This window comes from Stigmatopora argus, chromosome 12 (assembly GCF_051989625.1).
Source record: "Stigmatopora argus isolate UIUO_Sarg chromosome 12, RoL_Sarg_1.0, whole genome shotgun sequence".
Classification (NCBI taxonomy): domain Eukaryota; kingdom Metazoa; phylum Chordata; class Actinopteri; order Syngnathiformes; family Syngnathidae; genus Stigmatopora; species Stigmatopora argus.
The window spans coordinates 1,808,743-1,825,392 of record NC_135398.1 but is presented as its reverse complement, the minus strand read 5'-3'; the positions used below and the strand labels follow the sequence as shown (position 1 = coordinate 1,825,392).

Here is a 16,650-nt window from a genome sequence, read left to right as displayed (position 1 = left end):
TTTCTCCATATTATTATTGTTACTTTAGCGCATGTTTGTTCTTTGTTCTGCTTTTTGGCAGGTGCGACGTGTACGTGTACTTGTGATGTGCTCATCCATTTTTACACGAACATCTTTTCCATCTACGCTGGCGTTTTCGTCTGGGAAAATGACCCGTGCGTGCGTACGCTTTTGTGCGCGTGGGATATGAGTGGGTCGGCCAAAGAGTTGCGGGTACGCCTTCCTCCCCTCCGACAGAACACCTTCTGCGAGGGGTTAAATAAATGTTAGTGATGTGATAACCAGTCTGTTTATTTGGGGGCCTCAATAGCGGGCCCACTCGGGTTTCCTCTTTGATGATGACCACGGTGATGTCACCGTGCCCACGCCGCTTCAGGGCTCTCCCCGTCTAATGATGAGTTTTTTTTGGTGTTTATTTTTTGGGACGAACGCCAAGTGGAGCGAGCAACACTTCCTTATTTTGTGCTGACTTGGCGCGTTGTTATTGTTGGGGTAAATATTTGTCAATCGATTCATAATTGAAAATCTAAATATTTCTGTGTGGTTTTCTCTCAGTTCTGGGGTCGAGGGTTCGATCCCGGATGGGTTCTCACCATGTGGAGTTTGGATGTTCTCCCTGGGCTTGCGTGGGTTTTTCTCCGGGTACTCCGGTGTCCTCCCACATCCCCAAAATATGCTAGCTAGGCTAATTGGATGCTAATTTGTCCCTGGCCATGAGTGCGATTGGTTGTTTGTCTCCTTGTGCCTTGCGATTGGCTGGCCACCGATTCAGGGTGTGCCCGTAGTTAGCTGGGATAGGCTCCAGCACCCCCCGCAACCCTTGTGAGGATAAGCGGTTCTGTCAATGGCATGCAGGAGTCGTATATGTCGTATTGGAGTATAAATTGCATTTATGGAGGACAGATTTTCATTTGATCAGAAACCAAGAACAAATTTTATACGTTAAAATAATAGTAAAATAGGCAACAACAGACAAAATACTTGTTAATGTAACATATTAACATTTTTTTCATAACTATAGCCTTAAAAAAACAACATACGCTGCTAATAGTCAGAGTGAAAAGAATAATATAATATACAAGTCGCAGTCCAGCCAAACTCTTAAAAATGTGTCACTTATAGTCCGGAAAATACGGTACTGGTCATTGATTTAATGCATAAAAAAAATCAAAACTGGCTAAATTTGATATTTTTATAGCTGCATAGTAAAAAAAAAAAGTCTTCTGGGAAAAGCAGAACATTGCCTTCGTGGGAAATCCATAAAGATTAAAAATTATCCGACATATTTTACTCCGCCCACATGGTCAATGATTGACAGATGAGAACAATGGGCGAGTTTCACCTGGAATATCACCTTGTAAAAATAGCTATCACCAATGGGACACTTTCAAAAGACTGATTTTTTTTATGACATTGCTAAAGACTGCCATTTTTTTTAATTTTTAAGATTTGACATCTCCACGGCGACGTGGTCTCGCCCTCTTCCTGTTTCCTGGTGCAAAGCACGGCGCAGGGTGAGGCTAAGGGGTGAGTTTCAGTTCAAAGTTGAAAAGGGCACGCTATGCTGGCAAGCCAACGGATTGGCAGACATCCAACAAGCAACGAGTTGGTTGGATGACGCAAAATATGATGTCGTTCTCCGGTATGAAATTGGGTCGACGTCTCGGGAATGGCAACTCGCGCAAAAAATGTCTCAAGGTCCCTAGTCGTTAAATACGCGGAACGCCATTGCGGTGTGTCTTCTTGGTAAAAGTTTCATTCCAGAATTGTACGGATTGTACGTCAATTGACGTAAATACACCTTTAGTTGTTACATATTGATAAATACATATTTGAAAAATTTGTTTTTTAAGAATGTTCCAATTCAAATGTCCTTTATTTGTCTGTCACGACCAGAAAAGTCGATTTGTTGGGCTCTCAAGTCTATTATGTTGTTGACTACTTTATTAATTATGTATGTATTATTTATTGTTATTATTTATTATGTTATATATTTTCTATGTCTGCAGCTGAGTGGTTAGTGCGTCGGCCTGGCAGTGTGGGACCTGGGTTCAAATCCAGGTCGGTCCACCTGTGTGGAGTTTACATGTTCTCCCTAGATCTGCGTGGGTTTTCTCCGGGTACTCCGGTTTCCTCCCACATTCCAAAAACATGCTAGCTAGGCTAATTGTACACTACATCGCCCCTAGCTATGAGTGATTGGTTGTTTGTCTCATTCTGCCCTGCTATTGGCTGCCCACCGATTCAGGGTGTCCCCCACCCCTGGCCCAAAGTCAGCTGGGATAGGCTCCAGCACCTCAGGATAAAATGGTTCAGAAAATGAATGAATATTTGTTGTTGTTAATCGTGCACTTGGTGGTGAAGCTTTAAATCTCATTACACTTGTATAATGACAATAAAAAAATTCAATTCAATTCAATTCGTGTAGATTTCCATCCACGGCACTCGAAGGGTTAAACGCCATTCTCGCCTCTGTTTTGATTAGCGCAGTGCAAGTGAAAGTTTGACCTCATAAGTGCTTCGTACTAATAGCCCTGCAGGAATTCCACGGAATCTTGTTTTCATAAATGAGGACAGGAAGCGCTAACAGTGGACGCATAAATCATCCCCCAACCCCCCCTCTTCTTTTTATAAAATTGACCACCAGTGTTATGATAATAAATACGTATAGCCGAGATGGGCCCCGACCGAGGGCACGTCGACGCGACGTGCCCAGGGAAGTACCCGCGCGATTCCCACATTAATGCCAGGCAGGAAGGAAGAAATGACAGACATAATTTCCCCCCCGGCGATCAAACGCGCTTACATTAACGCGGCCGATGTAATCTACGCCGCCAAATGATTGGACGCGCCTCAAATTGGGGACTATTTGGAGGAATTTCCTCTCTTTAGTGCATTGGCCCGGATTGGCTTAATTAACCGAGGGGGGAAAAACAGGAAGTTTTAAAGTCAAGTCCATAATGAATCGGTTGGCTCGGCCAAAGGGTCCGCTTGGTCAAGTTGGGGGGAGGCGGGGGTTCGAGGAAACGGCGCTCCAAGTCGCTGAGTTCAAAAATAAGCTAAATAACACTAGTGCGCACTACATTGGGCTAAGAACTGATGGCTCACGAGCCGTATATGGCTCTTTTGATGGGCGCATATGGCTCTCCGCTAACCGGAAAGCTAAAAATGTACCAACCCGAGTCTGACACCCTTGGTCTAGAGTCTAGACCAAGGGTGTCAGACTCGGGTTGGTTCGCGGGCCGCGTTAACGTCAACTCGACGGACCATTTTAGATATAATATTTAGATTATTTTTTTTAGAAATGGATTAAAAGAACTGGATTAAAAGCCCTGAATATTCAGTTTTTTATAGATCTAAAACAATGTTTATTTTAGCTTTTTTTAATGTATTTTAAGATTTTACAAAATGATTTTTGAACTAAAAACACAGAAAAAAATGGATTAAAAAATGACAATTATTGTTTTAAAAGGGGGGAAATTAGGAAATATAATATACATCTATACTCTTCATTTTAATTTGATCCTAAAACAGAAAGTTGCCACTCATGATTTACTTTCCCGGGCCACACAAAATGATGCGGCGGGCCAGATTTGGCCCGCGGGCCGCCACTTTGACACGGCCTCTAGACCCACTGTGATCTTATTTTTTTAAATTTAATTAGACTCCCTTATGAATGCATACTAGGATTGATCATCATTGATTAGCAAGAGTGTAACATTGTTATTAAAATAATTCTGAGACTTTTTGTACTTTACATGTTGAAATGACAAAAAAGCACACATTCTCTGATTCATAAAAGTCAAATTACATGAAAATGTGTGCCCTTTTTTTCATTCCAACATTTAAAGTACCAAAAGTCTCAGAATTATTATAACAAAAATGTTACACTGTTGCTATTCAATGATTATGAATCATTCTCAATCCTTGATTAGCAACAGCGTAAAAAAAAATCTGGAGACTTTTGGTACTTTAAATGTTGAAATGACAAAAATCATGCACCCATTTTCATGTATTTTGACTGTTAAATTTTGAGCGATTAATCAATATGTATTTTGACGTTAGTGAATGTATACAGTGATTGATATGCATTGATTAGCAACAATGTAACATTGTCGTCAAAATAATTCTGAAGTGTTAAAATTCAAAAAAAAAAACACACGTTCATGTATTTTGACCTTTAAATTTCATGTGACTAATGAATCATTTTCTGGTTCTCACTGTCAAAATGTCCAGTAAGGGAATAAGAAATGCTCACTGAATTAGCAGAATGATTGGCTAAAAGACATTCAACTTTTGAGCTAGCATTAGCATTAGCCTTAGCATTTTTCAATAACAAACAATTAAGCAACATATTCAAAGCCCTGGTGGAGGCCTTCCCCCCCCAAAAAATGGCTGCTTATTTTAGCTAAAAGGGGAGGAATTGCATCAGCAGGTCATGTTGAACTCATGACAAAAAAGGGTTTTGACCATTTAAAAGAAAAAAGAAGCCATTTGGACTCACTTCATTTACAGCAGAGCTTCTTCCCATCCAAGCGTCTTTCTTGCCTTTGGAACGGCGCCGTGAAATCACGTGAGCGATGCGAGTATGTATTCCCCACCGTCAGCGTCCAAGAAGCTCTCTCGGAATGTCGGCGGTTCAGAGCGAGGTTAGCTCCGTTTTTCCTCCATATTTCGTCCGAGGCCTTTTCGATGAACTTCATGTATGGGAACTCGAGCCCGACGCCAAAAGCAATACACGTCTGGCAGTAATTCTGTCACCGGACCGGCTTTAACCCAAACTATAATCCTCGTTGCTAAACCAGAACTATTCCACATGAATATGAATATGTTCATGAATATGTGCTGTCCTTATTAAATAAATCAAACTCAAACTATTGTTGCTTTCATTGCAAACCAACAGCATCCAACAACGTGTTTTCCCACAAGTGCAATCAATGGATTGGAATCAGGTGCTTCTTTGTTGTCTGAAACCTCATTGGTTGAACTCCTGTGAGCCTGGATTGGTTGAAACAAAAACCTGGAGTGGATTTCTTTGTTTCTGACCTGAACTCAGGTTTTAACAACAACACAGTTGGTTTCTTTCAATGAAATACATATACAACTTTTTTTTTCATATTTAGCAATATCTTTATATACTGCTCATTATGTCAATCGACCAGTCATATGATTGGTCGACCGGTAAATCACCTGGGAGTAACATTTGACCAAGTTAGTTTCCTGAGCAATGTCTCGTTTCTACGGCAACGTCGCAAAGCGCCCACCGCCATGCTAACACTTTATTGGAACATTCATATTTGACTCAATTAACATACCTGGAACTCAATAGCAATTAGCATACGCGAACTCCCGTCTCTGAACCTCTTGGCTAATCATCTTAAAGCCTGGCTAGGCTATTAGACAAACAAAAAATGCTGTCTAAAAACTGCTACTATGTGTTATAGTTTATCTTCAACCTACACAAGAGGCTAAAAATGGAAATTAGCCCTCGACTACAATCTTACATGTGCTCATTAACATGAATATAAACATTAATATGTGCTACCCTTATTAAATAAATCCAACTCAGACCCAATTGTTAAGCCTCAACTTCCCTTCATTTTTAAAAACCTTAATTTCACCTCACATTGTTGTTAATCACGCATCTGAGTTGCCCAAGCTAGCTCACGTTAGGCTAACTCCTTGAAAAGTAGATTGTTAAAGCATAAAAATGTGAGCACCCCTCGTCAAATCTCAAAAATACGGAGTGGTCGCGACTACAAAAACATCTCTGGCGGTTGCTTTTATGCTAAAGGCTAGCTAGATTAGCCGCGTTCATAAACGCCGTGGGCTAAGTGCAGTCTCCGTCCTTATCTTTATCTTTCCCTTAACTTCCAGTAGTGCGTCCCACCCACCCTGGCGCCTGGCTAAACGCTCCAATACAAGCCGAGCGTACACACCCACTCCTCCGCAAACTTCCACGCTTGTCCACTCATACACTCGCAACCTTTTCCTTGAAAACACTCACATTGTTTCGAGGCAACGGTGACGTCGTCGCCGCGCGGTGCGTCACGACGGCTCAAAGGTTTTCCTCGCCGCGTTGTTATTTTTTTACTGGGTAGCCCAACCCCGCCACGGATTCAACTTCCTGCGGTTAAAATGCCGATTTGACAAATGGAAGGCAGAAAAAAAATAAAGGCACGAACTGTAATCGTGACCTCCGATAACCCCAATGGAGTCCAGATCGTCAAGATCTGCTAAGAAGCAACCGTTAATTAGCACAGGAAGCTAGCCGTGAGCAATTGAGTACAAAGAAGTGGCCGATTACGTCACAGGAAAGACTTTGAAGTTGAGTTTGCTAACGTGAATTGATAGTTTAGTGTCGAGAAAACGGAATATTGTTGCAGTATCGAAAAATAGCAAATCAGAGTAGAGAACCGTCAGGAACAATTGAAGCCAGATGTTTTGTTGGAGCACCCCTGTACACTTTTTGATGTGAAATTAGATCAAACTTGTCATTTCTAAGCTCATGAAAATGATGACATTCTTGAAATTCTAGAAAAAGTATCATTTTTTGGGGGCTTGAGTTCAAGAATTCCTTCCAATGTTTATCTACAGTACAGTGAGATTAACATGCATTTATTATTTCTTATTGCTATACCTGTCAATGGCAATAAAATACAATACCGATACTATATATTAACCACATTTGTTATTATTTGAGACTCCCGCGAATGTATAAAAGTTCACCGCTAAAACACAGTCAGGAAAAAAATAAACTAGGAAGCCAATTGTGTACTTGTTAAAGCGTCGTTCATCCTTGGGTGCAATTTCCACGTGGTCAAAATTGCTGTGGTCATTTTCTTAAACACTTACGGGGAGAGGAGAATCTGAAACAAACAATTTGTTGTTGAAATTGTGCAATAATTGTGTTTTTTCAGTGTTAAAATATGGCATTCGGCACACCGGCCACGTACCAATTCGTTCTGGTTTTCTCTGGGACGCTTTTTCGCAACGCTAGCGAAGCTAGCAGCGCTAGCCAAGCTAGCAACGCTAGCAACGCTAGCCAAGCTAGCAACGCTAGCCAAGCTAGCAACGCTAGCCAAGCTAGCAACGCTAGCCTGTTTCTTGAGGCTTTACAAAACAACACAGCTCAGTTTTCACTATTAAAGCAAAATAGTTTAAAAATGATGAAAACACATGAAAAATGCTAACAATTAAATATATAACACATGGCATTATTTGATTATTAAATGTCTTTTTTTCCAAAAGATGCGGCTAGTTGTTATTTGGAATCCACACCCAAAAATCTATTAAATGACTCAAACAACTGTTTTTTTTGGTCTAGTTTGCTCAACTTTTCCATAAAAATGTTGCATTTGAAGCCAAGTCGTGCTTGTTTAGCCAAGAGTAGCTTAGCGTCATTATTTCTATTTTTTAATATATTTCAACAACGTGAAGTGGATCCACAACAGCAAAAGGAAGACATTGGAAACCTTAGCGCATCTATTCTAAATCCATAACTTTATTACAATCATCTTCTCAACAATGGGAGATTCATAAATATTCTTTTTTTTGTTTTTGATTCTTTAGGCGTGATGATTCCAGTTGTGAAAAAGACAAAAAAAGAGAAGGGGGTCTTTGAGTATCCAAATGCACTGTAAGGAGAGGAAATCCATTCTCTTACAATGAAGGGTGGTCCCTTTCACACTTGTGGAGGTTCTCGGAAAGTACATCCGACCCCCCAAAAAAGCACGTCCGCCGAAACCACGGCGCTCGCAAAAAGGCCCCGCCCCTAAAATCCGTCCGGGTACCTCCTGGAGGCGGTCCTTCTCCTCAGCTCCGAATCCCCCGCGGGGGGCTCGTCTCAAGCCAAAGCCATGGGGCACCAGGGCTCCCCCCTCACCGAGCCCACGTCGGTGGCCTGCGCCAGGCCCACGGCGCCGTAAAGCCCGTCCGGGTACTTCAGCGCCGAAGCCTCCACCGAAGTGGGCGGCGCCGACGAGCTGACCTGCGGGTGGGACGTTCATTTATTAGTTTTCTGAACCGCTTTATCCTCACAAGGGTCGTGGGGGGTGCTAGAGCCTATCCCAGGGGACCCCTAAAGCGGTGGTTAGCCAATGGCAAAGCAGAAAGAGACAAAGGACAACCAATCATAGCTAAAGTTGGGCAATTTAGTGTGTTCAACCAACTAGCCTAATATTGCATGGAGGTTTTTGGAATTCATTGATTTTCTGAACCGCTTTATCCTCACAAGGGTCGTGGGGGGTGCTAGAGCCTATCCCAAGGGACCCCTAAATCGGTGGTAAGCCAATGGCAAAGCAGAAGGAGACAAAGGACAGCCAATCATAGCTAAAGTTGGGCAATTCAGTGTGTTCAACCAGCTAGCCTAGCCTAGCATGCAGGTTTTTGGAATTCATTGATTTTCTGAACCGCTTTATCCTCACAAGGGGGTGCTGGAGCTTATCCCAGCTGACTTGGGGCATCACGCGGGGGACACCCCGAATTGGTGGCCAGCCAATGGCAGGGCACCAGGAGACAAAGGACAACCAATCATAGCTAAGGTTTGGCAATTTTGAGTGTTCAACCAGCTAGCCTAGCCTAGACTAGCATGGAGGTCTTTGGAATTCATTCATTTTCTGAACCGCTTTATCCTCACAAGGGTCATGGGGGTGCTGGAGCCTATCCCAGCTGACTTGGGGCACGAGGCGGGGGACCCCTGAATCTGTGATTAGCCAATGGTAGGGCACAAGGAGACAAAGGACAACCAATCATAGCTAAAGTTGGGCAATTTAGTGTGTTCAACCAGCTAGCCTAGCCTAGCTTAGCATGCAGGTTTTTGGAATGAGGAAACCAGAGTAAAATGTATATAAATATATCTATTTATTATATGTTTGTCATATTTACGTGTAGACTTGTAGACGTACCTGCGTGGAGGGAGAGCCGTTTTTGGAGCAGTCTTCAGAATTGGATGATGATGTGGACGTAGGCGTCATGGCAACGGAGTTGCTACTTCCTACAAATTCAAAAATTACAATTATATAGGTATTTGTTAAAAACAATTCCAGCCACAGCAAAAAAAATCACTAATAACATAGCTCAAGCTTTGACTGTATTATCATTCTAAATGTTGAAAATAATGAACTGCTAATGTTTTCTACATTAATTTCAACATATTGCAGGTTTTGAACTAACACAGATGAACTGTGACAAAATGCAGGTTGAATTTTATCTTCTGCCAAAATAAAAAACAAACTTTGGTTTGATTGTAATTACAATATTAAGAGAACCACTTTTCTTAGAATAAAATGCCTCCTTTTCAAATCAAGTGAAAGTACCCATATATTTATATTTCATATAAAAAATCATTTCAGGCTCACTTTTGTGGCAAATTCTAAAAATAAAAGTCAATGCTCACTCACCTGATCCCCCTTTAGTTTTATTCAGCGTTTTGGGCTTCCTTTTTCTGGTCTGGATGCCTTCTTTCTTCATGGCCAGCGGCCGAGGTACCTGGCAACGTCGCGGCACCCGCATTTAGCACCCGCATTTATCACCCGCAGTAAACGCCAACAATGTCGGTAGAACTCACCCCGTGTAATTTGGTATAAAGACCACAGGCGTTGCACACGGGCTCCCCTTCGGCGTTCCTGCGCCACAACGTGGTGGTGCTGGTCTGGCAGTTGGCGCACGACAGGCCGATCCGCCGCGATGTCGACTGCAAAGGGAGGGTGGGCCGGGTTTAAGGGGGGTGTTGGGGGGCTTTAATTGACTCTTCTTTCTTATCCCGCTTTGTCACGTGCTTTCAAAACTAATTCAATCACACGTCTGGCACGCACGCAAAGTCGTTTCCCCGAACGTAATGAATGTTCCATTCAATCAGAAATGGAAATTTGGCGTCAAGCTATTGGATTAGAGCAGGGGTGGCGAACAGGCGGCTCGAGAGCCACATGTGGCTCCCGGCCAAAATTACTGCAGCTATCATTTTTTTAAATCTACTGTGGCTTTATGCTAAATATCATTTTTTTGTGTCTACTGTTTTGTGTTTCTCGCGCTCAAATTCATCAGGGCTCATTTAAAAACAAATAATGAATTATATTTAAAAAGTAATTTGGCTAATTGGATTTTTGTTATGGTGAATGATATTGTTTTACCGTATTGGCTTGAATATAAGACTGTTTTTGCATTGATACAAGACTGAGAAAATGCGGGTCGTCTTACATTCGGGGTCTAGACGTTATACCCATTCATAAAGCTAGATGGCATTAGATATCTTTAAAGGGAATGCTGAATTTAACTCCAGAATTTTGTTGTTTTATGACAATACATTGGTTCATTTACATTTTAAATAGCAGAAGCAATTAGCTTACAAATGTGATTGCTCTTTAGTTGACATATTTAAATGTTCAGAAGATATTAAGACAGTTTATGCATGATTTAAAATAACATGCTTTTCCACTCCAATATATTGTTATCGTCAATTGTTTCATATGTACTGTCATTATTCTATGTATAAAAATAGCATTTGGTGTTCCAAAATACTTCTTTCAAACTTGAGTCTCGAAAAAGTGAGTCGTCTTATATTCGGGCCAATACGGTAATTGTGGAACGCGGTGGCATAAAAAACATTTTTATCAAGGTGAGGGAGATTAGAAAATGTTACGTCTCGTTTTCAGAGGAGGACCGAGAATTCGTGGAATAGGGTGAAGGTCACGGAAGAAATAAAGAGGCCAAGATTGGGGCTTTAAAGGACACAATTCTGATTACTTGGGGTCATTTTACGGTTTCTTGTTAACTCTTCGACTGCCATTGACGGCAGCGGGCAAAACAACAAACGCGCACCCGATCGTACGAGTCTGAAAATTCAGTTTTTAGAAAAAGCCAAGCTTTTGATGGTGTACGGGTAGCGTGAATTATGGCGTCTTACCGTGCGCTTTTGCGGCTTGATGAGCGGCCTGCTCAGGCCGTTGATCTTGCTGTAGAGGCCGCAAGCGTTGCAGAGGAAGTGGCCCGTGCCGTCGCGCCGCCACAGCGGCGTGGAGATGGAGCCGCAGTTGACGCACTCACGGCTTTCCGACATGTCGTCCAGGAGCTCGGAAACTGAAGGCCACGTACAGAAAAAAATGGCGTGAGCTCTTTTGTGTGTGCTCTTCTCGTATGAAAATGCATTTGAAAATTACCAAACACACGTTCCTATTTGTCGCTCCGTGGGATTATTCCCAATAAATTACAATTCTTTCAACCTTGGAATTAAAAGACGAGATAATTATCATCTTATTTAAATGTCATTTGGTTATACATTGGTTGATATTTTATGAAACAAGTGTTTTAATCAGGAAAAACAATGATCGCATGGCTCAAAAGTCACGTATCAAATATGATACACTCGGTCGTATGCGGTTAATTGAACATCTATCTGGTAAACATAATGTTAAAATGACTATTTTAAAGAAGACATGTGTAAATAATCTTATGTTTTTATCTATGTGACATGAAAAACTAATATTTTGGACAGTTTAGGGGAGTAAAACATTAAGCTATCGTCATGCATTATAAATTCAGTCTTATGAGGCACTGAAAATTTAATATTTAATTTTTAAAAATATATCTAGCTATGCTATAACAGGAAAACAATTTTGTGTAAAGGAATGCCAGGAACTGTTTGACAGACCATAAGAACAATAATTAAATGATCAAATAAAGCTTTTATATTGAAGTTGATTTTTTTTGTTCCGTGTACGACATGGAGTTTCCACTATTTTGCTAGGTTAAGGAAAAAAATGAATTATTTTGTGTCTTTAATTATGTGAGACGACACAATGCGTAAAAAAACTAAAAAAATCATATCACCATCAAATGAGGATTTTTGTATACCCAATTAAATGTCAATTTCATCACAAATAAAATGCCAGCAACCCTGGAAAACATATTTTACTTCATTTAATATTACTTTTTAGGTCCACCGAAATATTTCAATGGATGAGAAAAAAATGACGGTTTGTCATTTTTAAGCTTATGATTAAAGAGTCACGAGGATGAAATGACACGTCCATGTCCTATTGCGATATCATTGTTTTTAAAGAAATAGTCATTCAAATGTTCTGACCGAAATTGACGCGTATAAACGACCAAATCCAGCGATGTATTAAAAGAGGCTTCCTTACCTCCGTTAGGTCCCCGAATCAAAGGCGCTGCCCTCCCCTGCAAGGTGTGCAGCATGCCGTTGTCGAATGGCCCCCCGGTCCACGGCGACGGCAGCTGCGAGAGCTGCGGCCCGACGTAGGGCGAGTAGGCCCCCGGGTAGCCGCCGCCGAGCTGCCGGGAGAGCCCGTACTGCTCGGCCCGGTTGGCCACGTTCAGCGCGTTGCCGTAGCCCACGTCCCGGCCGGCGCCGTTGTTCATGGGCGGACTGGGAGGGTAGTGGAAGCGAGCCGACGAGGCGTGCGGGCTCCCCGTGCCGTACGACGACGGACTCTCCGGGGCCGGCTGGGACCACAGCGAGTGGCTGCCCGAGGAGACGGCGTGGCCGTGGCCGTGCCCGACGCCGACGCCAACGCCGCCAACTCCGGCCTGGGCCGAGCCGCCGCCGGACGCCAAATAGGGCAGGCCGGGGATCATGGCGCCCACCCGGGACGTGGGCACGTAGACCGGCGAGCTGGGGCTGGAGTGCATGTAACCCCCCGGGGAGGAATCGTATCCGCTCTGGCTCTGGGCCGTGGCGATAGCCAACGTCTGGTACATGTCTGACGGGTCCACTAAGACCGCGGCCTTATGCGCCCCCGATCCGCCCGACAGCACCAGCTTGCCGCCTTGGTCTAGATCCGTAAAGAGCGGCACGTCCTCGCCGTGTTGTCCGAAATGGGCGTACGGGTGGTGGTGGTGGGGGTGGAGCTGGAGCGCTCGGCCGCCCACGCCTAGCGCCTCCAGCTCACCCGGGGGAGTCCTCAACTCGTCCGGCGGGGAGTGATCACCACCGCCGCCGCCTCCTCCTCCGCTCCGCCGTCGGCTCTCGTCGCCGGGCTGCAGGTAGTTCGGCTCGGTCGCCGGTGACCCTGGACTGCTGGACGCTTCTCGCTTGACCATGGACCAGCCACTTTCGCCCAGGTCCATCCAGGAGAACTTCCCATACACTCTCGCGAGCTTAAGTGGAGGACGCGGAGCCAGGGAGTCAATCGTCTACCCTAACAAAGCCAAAAAAAAACAGACAAATGAGGTTCAACTCGAACCTCACGCGCACGCGCAGACACTTCAGGTCATTTGCGCGTGGATATTCAACCACAGACCAGCTTTTAAAAAAGCAGACACAGCAAATTCACATTAAAAACGAGTTCCTTTTCCTTTTCACATTTAATTTTTGAGCTTTTTATAAAAAAAATCTTGGGAAAAAGCATAACAAAAATCCAGCCGAAATTCCACTTCCACCTTTACGGTTGGGCGATAAATCCCACCACGATCAGATCGCTACCTTCAAGTCGATCTTGTCGAGAAATCGGCTGTCATTACATTTAAAAAAGAACGAAAGCACAACTAATCCGCACGCCAAAAACCGGCCAATACAGTACGTCTTCCACACGCCCACAAAAAAAGTAAGATAAAAGTTTGATAAGAACTGATAAGACGAACGAGGATCTTTTTAAGAGTTGTAGTGGGGGGGCGGACGGGGGAGGGGGGGGTGGTCGTCCACGTACCTGATCAGTTGTGTGCCATAAGTGTCACGCGCACACGCATCGTGTGTGTGGAGCGAGCGTCGTTCGGTGGTTTGCTCGCAGTGCGAATGCAGCCGAGCAAGTCACAGTGGCCCGACCTGGTTCGCCAGGGGGCGTGGCCAGCCGACAGAAGGGGGCGTCACCGCCTCCCGGGCCTCATCCAATCATGCTCGACTGACAACGCGTCGTTCGCTTTGACCGCTTCCAAAGGACACGTTCGTTTAGTTCCAATGGCACTTTTTCCCATTCTAATATTACAGGCATTTTATAATATTTTTAAAGATATTATTTAACATTGGAGAATTGGTTGGAATTCGACTCTTTTCTGGAAGGGAGTAGAAAAGTCAAATAGGGAGTTATATTTGGGTTTTTTAAGCAAAGGAATGCTTTCAGGAGATTTATTAGAATGGATGTTATTTTTGACTCCAAAATCGGACATCTTAAAATGACAAAAAAATAATAATTTAATGTTTTGATTGATTTTTTTGAGCTATTGAATCGATGATGAATGAGGAAATCTATGAGATTTTTCGTTTATATTACAATTTTTCTTGATTATGACAATAATTTCTTTTGCATTTATCATGACATTCATATTACGATTCTGGCCTTATGAATACAATTTATGATTCATGATTCTAACGTACTATTTGTTTTTTCTTTAGCTTGTAAACCACTGAAAATGATTTTCATTTTTTACATTTTAATGTTTTTTTCCTATCCAAATTGTCATTCCAAAAACTTGCCATTTTTTGTAATTTTCAGTTTTGTTTATATCATAATTTTGAACCAAATTCTGACATTATCCTTTTTAAACAACACCCATTTCGAATGACTTCACGTCACATCATTGTACACTCCTATTAAGAAACGGATCGAAATTCGATTTTAACACCAAGAAAAAAAAAGAAAATACATCACTATTTTCAAAACTCGACCAATGTGACGCCATCACCCCATTCGTGCCCGTCTTGCATTTCGAAGTTCGAACGTAACGCAGTCAAAAAGTCACGTGTTTTCTATATATAACACCAAACCCCCCACCCCCACATCAATCGGACTATATGCAAAAACGAGCGTCAATTTAATTCGACGTCTGAAATAAAACGAATTCTTTTCCGATGTGTCTTTATGTTGTTGTTGATTCTAAAGCAGGACGATCATTTAATAAGAACCCCCCGCCCCCCACACTCGAACCCCCCACGCTAATTCGTTTATTTAACAAGTGAGGCTGCTCACTGTGAACAATCGACGCGCGCGCACGCGCACACGCGCACGCACAAAAGTGTCAAATCGAATCAGTCCGTTGTTAAAGTAAGTGTGTGTGTGAGTGTGTGTGTGCTCACTTTTGTTTATTCAACTCTTGTAATTGGGTTAACACTATCCCACGTGACACATCCATCGCTTCAAATGGAATTGACGTCCCTCGACGTCAACGGCTGAACATTTTTTTAAGCACAAAATGATCCCTGGTTATTTTGCAGGTCTACCTAATAAAGTGTCTGTCATACACCTGAAACGAAAATAATATTTATATTAATAAATCATAGCACATATCCAACAGGCCATATATTTTAGTGTTTGATTGACAGCTTTTTTAATGAATCCAAAACAAGAGATAATTGTACCTTCATTAAAAAAAGACATCAACATTCACTATAGTTATATTATATGTAAATAACATACGATTGACAAGGATCATTTTCAATTAAAATATTACTAAGAAATGAATACTGGTGAATATGACAGTTTCTACTAATGATTTATGTATTTTTTATGAATCCAAAACAAGACATAATTTTACCTGCATAAAAAAATACATCAACATTCACTATAGTCATATAATATGTAAATAACATACGATTGACAAGGATAATTTTCAATTAAAATATTACTAAGAAATGAATACTGGTGAAAGTGATAGTTTCTACTAATGATTTATGTATTTTTTTTATCTTTAAGGTACAAATATGAAGGTATATTCCATTTTCAAGCATTCTATGTTTGCTTTTTGACGTCATACTTGACTTGGTATCATGTTGACCCAAGTTTTATTTATATATACGTGAGCGTGTGTGTGTGTGTGTGTGTGTGTGTGTGTGTGTATGTTTGTGTGTGTTTGTGTGTGTGGCAGCCGAGTTGACGAATGAGGTGTTGTTTTTTTGTGTGACACGTGGTGCCATTGACGAGGGTCGCCCTCCATCATCCCCAAATAGCCTCACCAAATCGGCGCCCAAGGGGGTGCTGGAGCCTATCCCAGCCAACTATTTTTTTGGTGCTGTCGTGATGGTGGTTATTTTTTCGGCAGAACCTTAAAAGGACGATTTTTGGGGGGGATTATCATGGCTTTATCTTTTTGTTTATGGATGCTGTCGAGTGTTTTGTCTCCCGTTTAATGTGCGATTGTATATTCGTAATCTCCACGTTATAAAGATTAACGAGCTAACACACAAAGTATGTGCGTCTTTCAGGAGTTTGTTGTGATTATGGGATGTGTAAATAAATGGGAGTGTAATTGTGAGGGGAAAGATTTTTTTTGATTATTTTGGGGGGTTGGAATAGTGAAAAACATAAAATGTGTCATTTACATTTTTTAAGTGTACTGCAAAAAATGATGTGATCTGGTCATCCCTACTGTTTAAATTTATACATCTATTTTTTTCACGTGGCAACTTATGATTTTGACATCCCTATTGTTTAAATGTATACATCTATTTTTAGTTACAACAATAGTTTAGCAAATGAGCACACGTGTGGCAATTTATGATTTTATGTTAACCCAACATCACAATATGGTTGACTTTTTGCAGTGTTGTGATTTTAAATCTATAACAAGGTGCAATATGATCAATATTAAAATGGCCATCTTTTAACATTTAAATAGTCTTTAAAAGTGCAAAGGGTTAGGGTGTCAAAATGGCGGCCTGGGGGCCAAATCTGGCCCGCCGCATCATTTTGTGTGGCCCGG

General features: G+C 42.1%; 2 protein-coding genes and 1 long non-coding RNA gene across 4 annotated transcripts in view; all 3 read right to left on the bottom strand.

Annotated features, from left to right (window-relative positions):
* The window catches only part of cables1 (Cdk5 and Abl enzyme substrate 1), a 48,198-nt gene extending 43,265 nt beyond the window's left edge, over positions 1-4,933 (bottom strand). The window contains exon 1 of the mRNA XM_077615873.1: positions 4,505-4,933. The gene's annotated coding sequence lies outside the window, so the exon portion shown is untranslated. The remainder of the gene's footprint in view (positions 1-4,504) is intronic.
* A 1,669-nt stretch (positions 4,934-6,602) lies between these two features.
* LOC144086191 (uncharacterized) lies at positions 6,603-7,046 on the bottom strand. Its single transcript, XR_013304374.1, has 2 exons — positions 6,957-7,046; positions 6,603-6,869 (listed from the first exon to the last, which is right to left on the bottom strand). It is a non-coding gene; the product is annotated as an uncharacterized LOC144086191 (long non-coding RNA).
* A 438-nt stretch (positions 7,047-7,484) lies between these two features.
* On the bottom strand, positions 7,485-15,178 carry gata6 (GATA binding protein 6). Of its 2 annotated transcripts, none has more exons than XM_077614397.1 (7): positions 15,029-15,178; positions 12,141-13,157; positions 10,904-11,076; positions 9,569-9,694; positions 9,402-9,489; positions 8,907-8,995; positions 7,485-7,990 (listed from the first exon to the last, which is right to left on the bottom strand). In XM_077614397.1, the coding sequence occupies exons 2-7, from the start codon at positions 13,084-13,086 to the stop codon at positions 7,847-7,849; spliced, it is 1,566 nt and encodes a 521-aa protein (XP_077470523.1). In that variant the 5' UTR covers positions 13,087-13,157; positions 15,029-15,178; the 3' UTR covers positions 7,485-7,846. The 2 variants fall into 2 exon arrangements, with proteins under 2 accessions (XP_077470523.1, XP_077470526.1); XM_077614400.1 differs by lacking the exon at positions 15,029-15,178 and adding an exon at positions 13,665-13,800.
* Between the last annotated feature and the right edge of the window lie 1,472 nt (positions 15,179-16,650).

Excerpts from the sequence above, each read along its gene's own strand:
- gata6 (XM_077614397.1), bottom strand. The coding sequence starts at position 13,086 with ATGGACCTGGGCGAAAGTGGCTGGTCCATGGTCAAGCGAGAAGCGTCC. Across the intron at positions 11,077-12,140 it reads GATTCGGGGACCTAACGGAG|TTTCCGAGCTCCTGGACGAC; the intron begins GTAAGGAAGCCT and ends CGTGGCCTTCAG. Across the intron at positions 9,695-10,903 it reads TCAAGCCGCAAAAGCGCACG|TCGACATCGCGGCGGATCGG; the intron begins GTAAGACGCCAT and ends CTCCCTTTGCAG.